We start from the raw sequence: 10,656 nt of genomic DNA, 5'->3' as shown, positions 1-10,656 counted from the left end.
ATTGCTTCCATGTCTTGGCTATTATAAATAGTGCTGCAATGAACATTGGCATGCATGTATCTTTTCAGTTTATGATTTTCTCCAGGTATATGCCAGGAGTGGGATTTTTGCATCATACGGTAGTTCTTAGTTTTTGTGAATGAAACAACTGACAAGGGATTAATCTCCAAAATATACAAACATCTTATGCAGTTCAACATGAAAAAAAAAACAACCCAATCAAAAAATGGGCAGAGCATGTATAGAGACATTTAACCAAGGAAGGCATGCAGATTGCTAACAAACACACGAAAAGATGCTCAGTATCACTAAATATTACAGAAACACAAATCAAAACTACAAAGAGGTATCATCTCACACAACTCAGAATGGTTATCATCAGAAAATCTACAAGCAAGAAATTCTGGAGAGGGTGTGGAGAAAAGGGAACCCTCCTACACAGTTGGTAGGAATGCAAACTGATACAGCCACCATGGAGAACAGTAAGGATATTCCTTTAAAAACTAAAAATAGGTTTCTTTTTCAATCCTACTATGATGTCTTTGAAAGGATATGAGACTTAAAATCAAAAGATCTAGGTAGGAACTCAATTCTTCCATTAATCAACTGTGAATTTGGCAGGTAACTTCATTTCAACAAAAATTGAAATGGTAATTGCCACTCCCAGAGAACAATTAGTGTGGTGTTTTAATAAATCATGAGTACAAAAGTTCCTAAAACAGTACATAGAAAGTACATAGTAAATATTAATTAAATAAGAATGCTAATGAATTCTTTGTTCTCATGTTATTTATCGGAATCAAAATCTCAGATCCTCCATGAAAGTCACCTCCTTTAACTTTTGGCAAAGCCCTTTTACAACAGCTCTCCTTCTCAACTTTCCTTGAGACATAAACTAGATTATGTTTTCTCCATTTATAGCCAAAATACCATGTGTTTAGTTTAATATTGGTTTGGGAGTATGTGTGCGTGTGTGTGTGTGTGTGTGTGTGTGTGTTTACAGTGTTCTAGAGAATTAAGTCTTCGAAATTGGGACTTTTTTACCCCCAGGATACATGAAGACTTTCCAAAAGGCACACAAGCATGCATAGTTTAATTTCTAGATCTTCAACCTACATATGCACATTTTCTTAAATCTGCTGTGCCTAAGAACACATCTCTTATTGAAGTTTCAAATGGACTTATCTCACACATCCTCTTTCACGATTGTTTTTCTCCCACTTCAGATATAAAGCCTACCATTCACCAATTCTGACCTTAATATTTTGCATTGTTTGGGTACATAAGCTTGTAGTTGGGACACTGAACAAATAATTTGAAATACAGATCACTCTACTGTGAAAGTGAGTGTATTTAACAGATAATACATCCTTTTGTAACAAATGGTTTACAATTTTCTCTTTCCAACACAACTAAAAAAGGGTGCCTTGTTTTGGGTTGTCATAAAAGAAGAAACTGAGACAAAGACTTGGGTGCAGGCAGTTTATTATTAATAGAAGGTGGTTTCAGGTAGTAGGAATGAAGAATGAGAAGAAGCTACTATTACCAATGAAAATTTGATTCCACTAGAATCTCTGATAATTGTCCATTTGAATGGCACACATCTAAGACATTTATTGACTAACCATGGTTGCACAGGGAGATATTGACTACTCGTGTTTCCAAAAACACATTGACTGGTGCACCAAATGAACCATTGTGTCTTCAGAAAAGGCCCTGGGAAGAAAGCAAGAAGACTCATGGATAGGGCTTGAGATGGGAGGGATGCCATCAGACTGATTCTGAGCTCCCAAGGGACTGCCCACCACCTCTGAAACTAAAATCAGAGGTAGGTCAGGAAGCTCGCAAATATTGACTACACAAGCTACTTAACTATCCTGATAGCAGGTTACAAATAATTTGCAGTTAACAGGCAATATGTGGTAATGGTCAGAACCAGACTGCCTGAATTCAAATTCTGTCTCCACTAACTGCATGATTTCATATATGCCTCCATTAACTCATATTTAAAGAAGCAATAATGATAGAGCTTTCTTCCTAGTGCCATTGTGAGGATGAAATGAATCAATCTGCTTATCAGAGAGTCTAGCAAAGAGTAAACCCTAAAATATCTCCATCATTATAATACTTCATGCTTATGTTCATACGGAATTTGCTCTCATTATAAGTTCTAATTTGGAAATTAATTTTCTACCCCAAATTCCCAATTACTAGAATGTAACTGAAAACGTGGGCAGTATAACAAAGAGTTAACAAGTCAAAACATTGTATATTCAGATTACAGAGAAATAAAGAGTATATCAATATAGAAATATAGAGTATATCAATAACATAGATGTTGCTGAATCACAAAGCAGAGATGTTACTGTATTGAAAAACAAGATGGTTTTCTTAGTAATATGACTGACAAAGACATGACGTGAGTTATGAGCAAATGAACATGCAAACACTGAATTACCAATTTAAAAAACCAATGTCCTTGTATAAAAGAACATAGGACATGCAGAATTATAGATTGCAGTTACCTGTAATCTGAGAGTGATCTCAGTCTCTCTTTCCCTCTCTCTCTCCTCACCCCTCTCCCTCTCTTCTTATGCCCCTCTTTCTCTTTCTCTCTCTCTCTCCACATACTCTGTTCTGCTTCTCAGGCATCATAGACCTCTCTAACTTTTGATAGGAAAAGAATTTGCCTTCAAATCAGGCAGTTCCTGAAAATACTCTTCACTGTACAGATATCATTCAATATCATGTAATATTTCTGTTGCTGCATGATGGAAATCTGGCAACCTGGTGTCCTATCTTATAGTATAAATGCTCTCTACATCTCTATATAAATGCTCTCACATTTCAAAACAAAACAATTCGTTAGTTGTGAATCAGAATTGCTTCCACTGCTAAATCTGAAAAAACTGTCAGCCCTCTGTGTCTGGTGCACTGGGGATGGGGAATCTGCAGTATCTAAGACCTGACTGTACTGTGCCATTTTTATATAAGGGACTTGACATTCCCTGGATTTTTACCTTAGGGGATCCTGGAAACAATCCCCCCATAGATATGGAGGGATGACTGTACTCCTTTTCCTTGGAATCTTTATAACTTTATGCTATAACCTGAATGTTTGTGTCCCTCCAAAATTCAAATGTTGAAATCCACACCCCCAGTGTGATGGTATGTTATTAGCATTTGGGGCCTTTAGGTGACTTGGTCATGAGAGTGGAGCCATCATAAATGGGATTAGTGCCCTTTGAAAAAAGACCCCAGAGAGCGCCTTCATCCCTCCCACCATGTAAGTGTTAACAAGGCTGTCTAAACAAGAAGCATGCTTCACCAGATACTCTGACTGCTGATGCCTTGGTCTTGGATTTCCTAGCCTCCAGATCTGTGAGAAATGAAATTCTGTTTATATGGCACATATAGTTTATAGCATTTCTGTTCAAGCAGCCCAAACAGAGAAGACACTTCAGGAAGTAGGCTTTCTGTACCATGGTCTTTCAAAGACATTACTTTAGGGGAGCATTTTGTTAATTTGATCAGTCTCTACTCAGCCTCTTCCTCTTTAATTCTCTGGCTTAACCAAAGCATTTTCTTTACCCTAACTAAGGCTTTCTTCCCAGCCACCACTGTCCTCTTTTTCTTCTCTCTTATCAACTTCAAAGATGCACATCACAGCCTAACAACCCATGTACCCTACACACAGTTCTCCTATTTAGAATGCCCTCCTCATTCAGTTTGAATTCTACTTGTCCTGTAAGTCAGTCCCTCTAAATGAAGTGAAAGAACCCAATTCATTGCAGCTAAGATTAATAGTTTCATAAAATAAAAAATAATAACTAGAAAATGAAATATAAAAATACAAATATAGCTCACTTTTGTATTATTAGATTCAACACATCACAAACTAGTCAACTATGAAAAAGTTTCTAAATGCTTCATCTTAGTATCTGAATTTATCACAGACAGCTAACAATTTGAGGACTACGCTAATCCATTAACCGCACTTGGAGTAGGACTGTTCTATGTCACATTTCAAACCATTTCTTGAATGAATTTTCTAAGAAGTGTCTCGTAATGATTTTAACCTATATAGAGCTCTTCCTGCTCTGAATCATTTTACTATCTATAGATGTAGAGTAATATTGCAATGCACTTTGAATTTTTTTTTTAACTTTGGTTCAAGTTCAGTTCAGTTCAGTCACTCAGTCGTGTCCAACTCTTCGCAACCCCATGGACTTCAGCATGCCAGGCCTCCCTGACCATCACCAACTCCCGGAGTTTACTCAAACTCATGTCCATTGAGTCGGTGATGCCATCCAACCATCTCATCCTCTGTCATCCCCTTATCCTCCTGCCTTCAATCTTTCCCAGTACCAGGGTCTTTTCCAATGAGTCAGTTCTTTGCACCAGGTGGCCAAAGGATTGGAGTTTCAGCTTCAGCATCAGTCCTTCCAATGAATATTCAGGACTGATTTCCTTCAGGATAGACTGGTTGGATCTCCTTGCAGTTCAAGGGACTCTCAAGAGTCTCCTCCAACACCACAGTTCAAAAGCATCAATTCTTCAATGCTCAGCTTTCTTTATAGTCCAACTCTCACATCCATACATGAATACTGGAAAAACCATAGCCTTGACTAGACAGACCTTTGTTGGCAAAGTAATGTCTCTGCTTTTGAATATGCTGTCTAGGTTGGTCATAACTTTCCTTCCAAGGAGTAAGCATCTTTTAATTTCATGGCTGCAGTCACCATCTGCAGTGATTTTAAGAGCCCCCCAAAATAAAGTCAGCCACTGTTTCCACTGTTTCTCCATCTATTTACCATGAAGTGATGGGACCGGATGCCATGATCTTTATTTTCTGAATGTTGAGCTTTAAGCCAACTTTTTCACTCTCCTCTTTCACTTTCATCAAGAGGCTCTTTAGTTCTTCTTCACTTTCTGCCATAACTTTGGTTCAAAGATGCTGATTTTATAAATAACAGAACTCATATAGCCAAAAGATGCCATTTAATCAAATATTTCATAAGGGCCAATAAATGCAATGTATTTTTATACATTTGCTAGTTCAAAACTGAACAATGAGTTGTCTGCCTCCAGACACTTCATAATCTGGGAAGGGAGAAAAAATAAGTATATAACTAAGGACAACACAAAGAAGTTTCTGACGAGTATCATAGGAAAAATACAAAGACAGTTAAATAAAATTTCAGAGGTGAAAAAGGTGCTTCCATTAGGGGGATAAGGAGAAGTATTATGGGTAAATGTCATTTGAACTAGAGATTGAAGGATGGATGGGGTTTTGCAGGTACAGAGGGAGGTAATGAGGATTTCCAATAAACAAAATGACCACAAAGATGCAAATATAAGGAACTGAAAGGTACTCAAAGAATGAAATGTTATTCAATTTATCTGAAAGAGGGAGTAGGAAAAGGTAAGATGAGAAAGGCATTTGAAGTCTATTTGTGGAGAACTGGGGAAATTTTGCATAAGGAAACCAGAGGTGGTTTTTAAGCAGGCAAATAACAAGATCAAAGCAATGTTTTAAGAGTTTCTAAGGACTGAAGTAGTATCACTAAAAGGTAATAAAAGTCTAAGTAATCTATTTCCCCTTTAGTCTCTCAGTTTGAAAGCGTTAGTTGCTCAGTTCTATCTGATTCTTTGTGTGACACTATGAACTTTAGCCCTCCAGGTTCTTTTGTGGATGGGATTTCCCAAGCAAGATTACTGGTGTGAGTAGCCATTTCCTTCTCCAGGGTATCTTCCAGATCCAGGGGTTGAACCCGGATCTCCCGCCTTGCAGGTAGATTCTTTACTGTCTGAGGCACCAGGGAATGACACTTTGAATGTGAGCAATTTACGTTTAAATATTCCCACTCCAGTATTCTCGCCTGGAAAATCCTATGCACAGAGGAGTCTGGCAGGCTGTGGTCCATGGGGTCGCAAAGAGTCGGACACGACTTACTGACTGAACACATGCGCATGCACAAGCAGCCTGTGGTTCCCAGACCAGTGTTCCAAGGCATGTATTCCTGATGTCCTCAGTCATTTTATGCTACATGATATGAGCAAGGGTCATTCTCTCCTGGGTGTTTTAGTATACTAGGTAAACCCTGAATGGCTTAAGGTAAAAATTGAAGGGTAAAAAAAATTGATGTCTCATATTAATCAGGAAGTCACATGTGCCTCTGAAGAATTTCAGTCAATTAAATACTTCTCTCATATCTAAAGAATACTATGCTGTCCTTCTAAAAGCTATTTCTAAATTCTCCAAATTTTTATCCTCGGTGTGCTACAGTTTCTTCACCTCAACATTTGCCTCATTGGGTTCTCTGCCCATCACTTCCTTATCCTGCAAAATATGCCCAATGACCTTTGAAATGTTCCTATCAGAATCTTTTGTGACACATTGCATCTTATTTCTCCTCAAACTGTGTCTTCTGGAAACTTTTGGAATCCATATATCAGATGGGCAAGTGATTTGTAAACAACAGGGCTTCAGAATAATAGTCACTGCTCTTTACTGATTCCTCAGAGAATATGCAATAGTTTAACTTTTAATGAACCATTGGCTTGGAGGAGAACTTCCCTAATGCTACAGAGGCCAAATCCCAGAAGAACCTGTGGTAAAGAAAGTGCAATCTTAATTTTTGTGCAGCATTAAATTCTTTATCCATCTGAAGACAAGAAGATATAATTATTTAGACAGGTCCTTAGAGATTCAATCCGTATGAGAACCACAACACCTTTATCTTTTGAGCACAGCAGAGAGTCCTGACACCTCTTTGTCAGTCCCTTTTATTCTATGATTTCTTTATGTTGATTTATTAATGTTTCTGATTTGGAGCAGTTTTGAAAAGATTCATATGATTAAATGAAGGAATTTTAATTCCTTCCACCACATCATTATAGAAGACTTCGCAGAGCACTGGTGTGGCAAATAGGTGGGGAAAAATTCCTTCTGAAAATTGTGTGTTTGTGCCCATAATATAAACCCTCACAATTTTTAGGACTCACATCCCTGCATATTGCCACACACGAAATATTTCAGGGAATTCATATTCTTGTCATAGTTTTCATGAGAATGTAGGATTAAGGAAGTTTACTTGTGACCAAGAAAGCATTTGATTTCTCTCATATGGTGGAAATTTTTTACTTTAAGTGGGTATATAAAGAATCAGTTCAGTCACTCAGTCATGTCCAACTATGTGACCCCATGGTCGAAATATAAAGAAACTTAATCCCAAAATTTTGTGAAAAAAAATACTTAAAAATATAAAGTCTCATACCTAGATTTATTTTACAAACTTCCATCTAAGTGAAAGATTAAGTGAAAACTTCAAGCCACTGCTTTCTACAGAAAACATTGCAACATTAAAATGTTAAAAGTCAATGTCAATAAGTAATATTATGGTCTTACATTTTTATTGTGCTTAAGCAGGAATGCAAAAGTATTGACTTTAAAATGATTTCTAACAAGTTGGTAAAATATAGTCCCTTCTGTTTCATTGTTGAATGGTATGTTAAGTAGCACATTTAACTGAAAGATAAATAGTAAAATTAAAACCGTCTTTACTGAGTTCATTGCCCCACAAAATGCGTTTAGGGAAAGAAACTGCTACATTTATTAAGAGCAAATTTATGTTACGGGGCTTCCCTGGTGGCGCAGACAGTAAAGAATCCACCTGCAATTCAGGAGACCCAGGTTGAATCCCTGGATCAGGAATATCCCCTGATGAAGGAAATGGCAACCCATTCCAGTATTCTTGCCTGGAGAATCCCATGGACAGAGGAGCCTGGAGGGCTACAGTCCATGGGGTCACAAAGAGTTGGACACTACTAAGCAACTAACACTCTCTGTTATATGCTATCAAATCTATGAGAAACTATCATAGAGCATGCTTTCCCCAAGGAAAAACAAGCTTACAAAATGAGTTTAAAGTTCTTTAGTGATACCATAGTAAGGAAAAGATTTAGCAGCAAGCAGAAGTTTGTTTCTGTGAAGACAGCTATCTACTGTGCCCCAATTTGTATTTGTCTTCTCTTAATGCTTAAACAGGAACACATTTGAAGGTGGTCCTAACTGACAAATACATGTCTCTTGACTTTGCAGGTTACTGATCCAATGAACATGAACATCTCTGAGCCAGATTCCCGCTTTGTCTTTGTAAGAGAATTTATACTCCTAGGTTTTTCTTGTGAGTGGAAGATTCAGAGCCTCCTCTTCTCACTCTTCCTTACAACATATGCTCTGACCTTAACAGGGAATGGGGCCATTATTTGTGCTTTATGGTGTGACCAGCGACTCCACATCCCCATGTACATATTCCTGGGGAATTTCTCCTTTCTAGAGATCTGGTATGTCTCTTCTACAGTCCCCAAGATGTTGGTCAACTTCCTCTCAGATAAAAAGACCATCTCCTTTGTTGGATGTTTCCTACAATTCTATTTCTTTTCTTCCTTGGGAGCAACTGAATGCTTGCATTTGACTGTTATGGCCTTTGATCGGTACCTTGCTATCTGCCATCCCTTGCACTACCCTAATATCATGACTGGGCATCTCTGTACCAAACTGGTCCTTATCTGCTGGGTCTGTGGATTTCTGTGGTTCCTGATCCCCATTGTTCTCATTTCTCAGATGCCCTTCTGTGGACCAAACATCATTGACCATGTTGTGTGTGACCCAGGGCCACTGTTTGCATTGGCTTGTGTCTCTGCCCCCAAAACCCAATTGCTTTGCTACAGTCTAAGCTCAATAGCTATCTTTGGGAACTTCCTCTTCATCCTTGGGTCCTACACTCTTGTCCTAACCGCTGTGTTGCGTATGCCTTCAGCTACTGGGAGACAGAAAGCCTTCTCCACCTGTGGGTCTCATTTGGCTGTGGTATCCCTGTTCTATGGCTCTCTCATGGTCATGTATGTGAGCCCAGGACTTGGACATTCTGCTGGGATGCAGAAAGTTGCAACTTTGTTCTATGCTATGGTGACCCCATTCTTCAACCCCCTCATTTATAGCCTCCGGAATAAGGAGATAAAGACAGCCCTGAGAAGAGTTCTGGGGAGTTTCAATATAATGTAAGACATTCTAGATGATCTGTCCATTATCAGGTCAGTATAGTCTAACATAAAACAACCAGAATTATATTGTTATCTAATCTTCAAAAATGGGTCTAGTGATAATAATTTATATTAGCCTATGAAATTAATCATCTATAGGGTCATTATAATCAAAAGTGCTAACATTATTCAGATAAGTAGAAGTGTTGAGTTATTATGTGGGCTGCATATTAAATGAGAAATGTACACATATGGGTGTTTTCTTGATCACGTAATTCATCTGGGATAAAAAATTTTATACCCTTTTTTGGAAATTTAGATTATTAATTCTAGGATCAATAAAATTACAATTATGTCATTTTTATGTTTAGTTGTAAATGTTTTCAGCTAGTTCTAAATAAAAGAAGGAAATATATTCTTTTCTGATTGTGGTTCCTATCATTTTCACTTTGTTATTTTGTGATGGTCATTCCTAGTAAACAAGCCCTTAAAAGCAATCATCCAAAATTTCTGTTGGACAATAAAAGTCAAGCTAGCCTAATGACATCCAGACATAATTTGCTTCCTTTACACATTACCCCTTTCTAAGCCTTTGAAGGGCTGTTCTAATTCCATATATAACAGTATCTATCAAAGTATTCAGAAAAGGAGTATTATCAGTAATAATATTTTCACCAAAATGAAGTGTCACTAAAAATTTGATTGATTCAATAATGGGGTTTTTAGGAAATAGAACCTCTCCTCCTAAAAACTGGAGTGGGAAATGATCTTGTGGATAAATCACTTACATTTAAAAGAAAAATGACACGTCATTACTTGTTGCTGAAACAGTGTTAAAATAACATTAAGAAAAATTTTTAAAGAAGAAAAGCATCCAGAATCCAATCCCTGTAATACAACTACAATATTTTTATTTTCATTTATATGTATGTTTTATTTAATATAAACTCTCAGTTGTTCCCTTATTATAGCAAGCTTTTATAATTATTTTTTAGGAACTATAATATTCCATTCAAGTAATGTGGTATGGGTTGTAAATTTTTATGTGGTGAAGTGAAACTTTCCTAGAAAGAGGATTGTCCTTCCAAGTAGCTTGATGTTGACTTGTGAAGGGTATCAGTGCAGTTCAGTCGCTCAGTCGTGTCCGACTCTTTGCGACCCCATGGACTGCAGCACACCAGGCTTCCCTGTCCATCACCAACTCCCAGAGTTTACTCAAACTCATGTCCCTTGAGTCGGTGATGCCATCCAACCATCTCATCCTTTGTCATCCCCTTCTCCTCCCACCTTCAATCTTTCCTGGAATCAGGGTCTTTTCCAATGAGTCAGTTCTTAGCATCACGTGGCCAAAGTATTGGAGTTTCAGCTTCAACATCAGTCCTTCCAGTGAATATTCGGGACTGATTCCCTTTAGGACTGACTAGTTTGATCTCCTTGCATTCCAAGGGACTCTCAAGAGTGTTCTCCAACACCACAGTTCAAAAGCATCAATTCTTTGGCACTCAGCAGTGAAGGGTGTAAGAAAAGAGATTGGGGGAAAAAAACGATATCATCAATATATAATAATGACTGCTAACAGAATTAGTGCTCAGAGAACCAGACTCTCCT

At 37.8% G+C, this 10,656-nt stretch overlaps 1 protein-coding gene across 1 annotated transcript; it reads left to right on the top strand.

Annotated features, from left to right (window-relative positions):
- Positions 1 to 8,092: 8,092 nt before the first annotated feature.
- LOC122444057 (olfactory receptor 11H12-like) lies at positions 8,093 to 9,070 on the top strand. The gene has a single exon (XM_043472854.1). It carries the CDS (start codon positions 8,117 to 8,119, stop codon positions 9,068 to 9,070), a length of 954 nt encoding a protein of 317 aa, XP_043328789.1. The 5' UTR covers positions 8,093 to 8,116.
- The last annotated feature ends 1,586 nt before the right edge of the window (positions 9,071 to 10,656 follow it).

Source organism: Cervus canadensis, chromosome 6 (genome assembly GCF_019320065.1).
Source record: "Cervus canadensis isolate Bull #8, Minnesota chromosome 6, ASM1932006v1, whole genome shotgun sequence".
NCBI lineage: Eukaryota > Metazoa > Chordata > Mammalia > Artiodactyla > Cervidae > Cervus > Cervus canadensis.
This window is presented reverse-complemented; position numbering and strand designations above follow the sequence as displayed.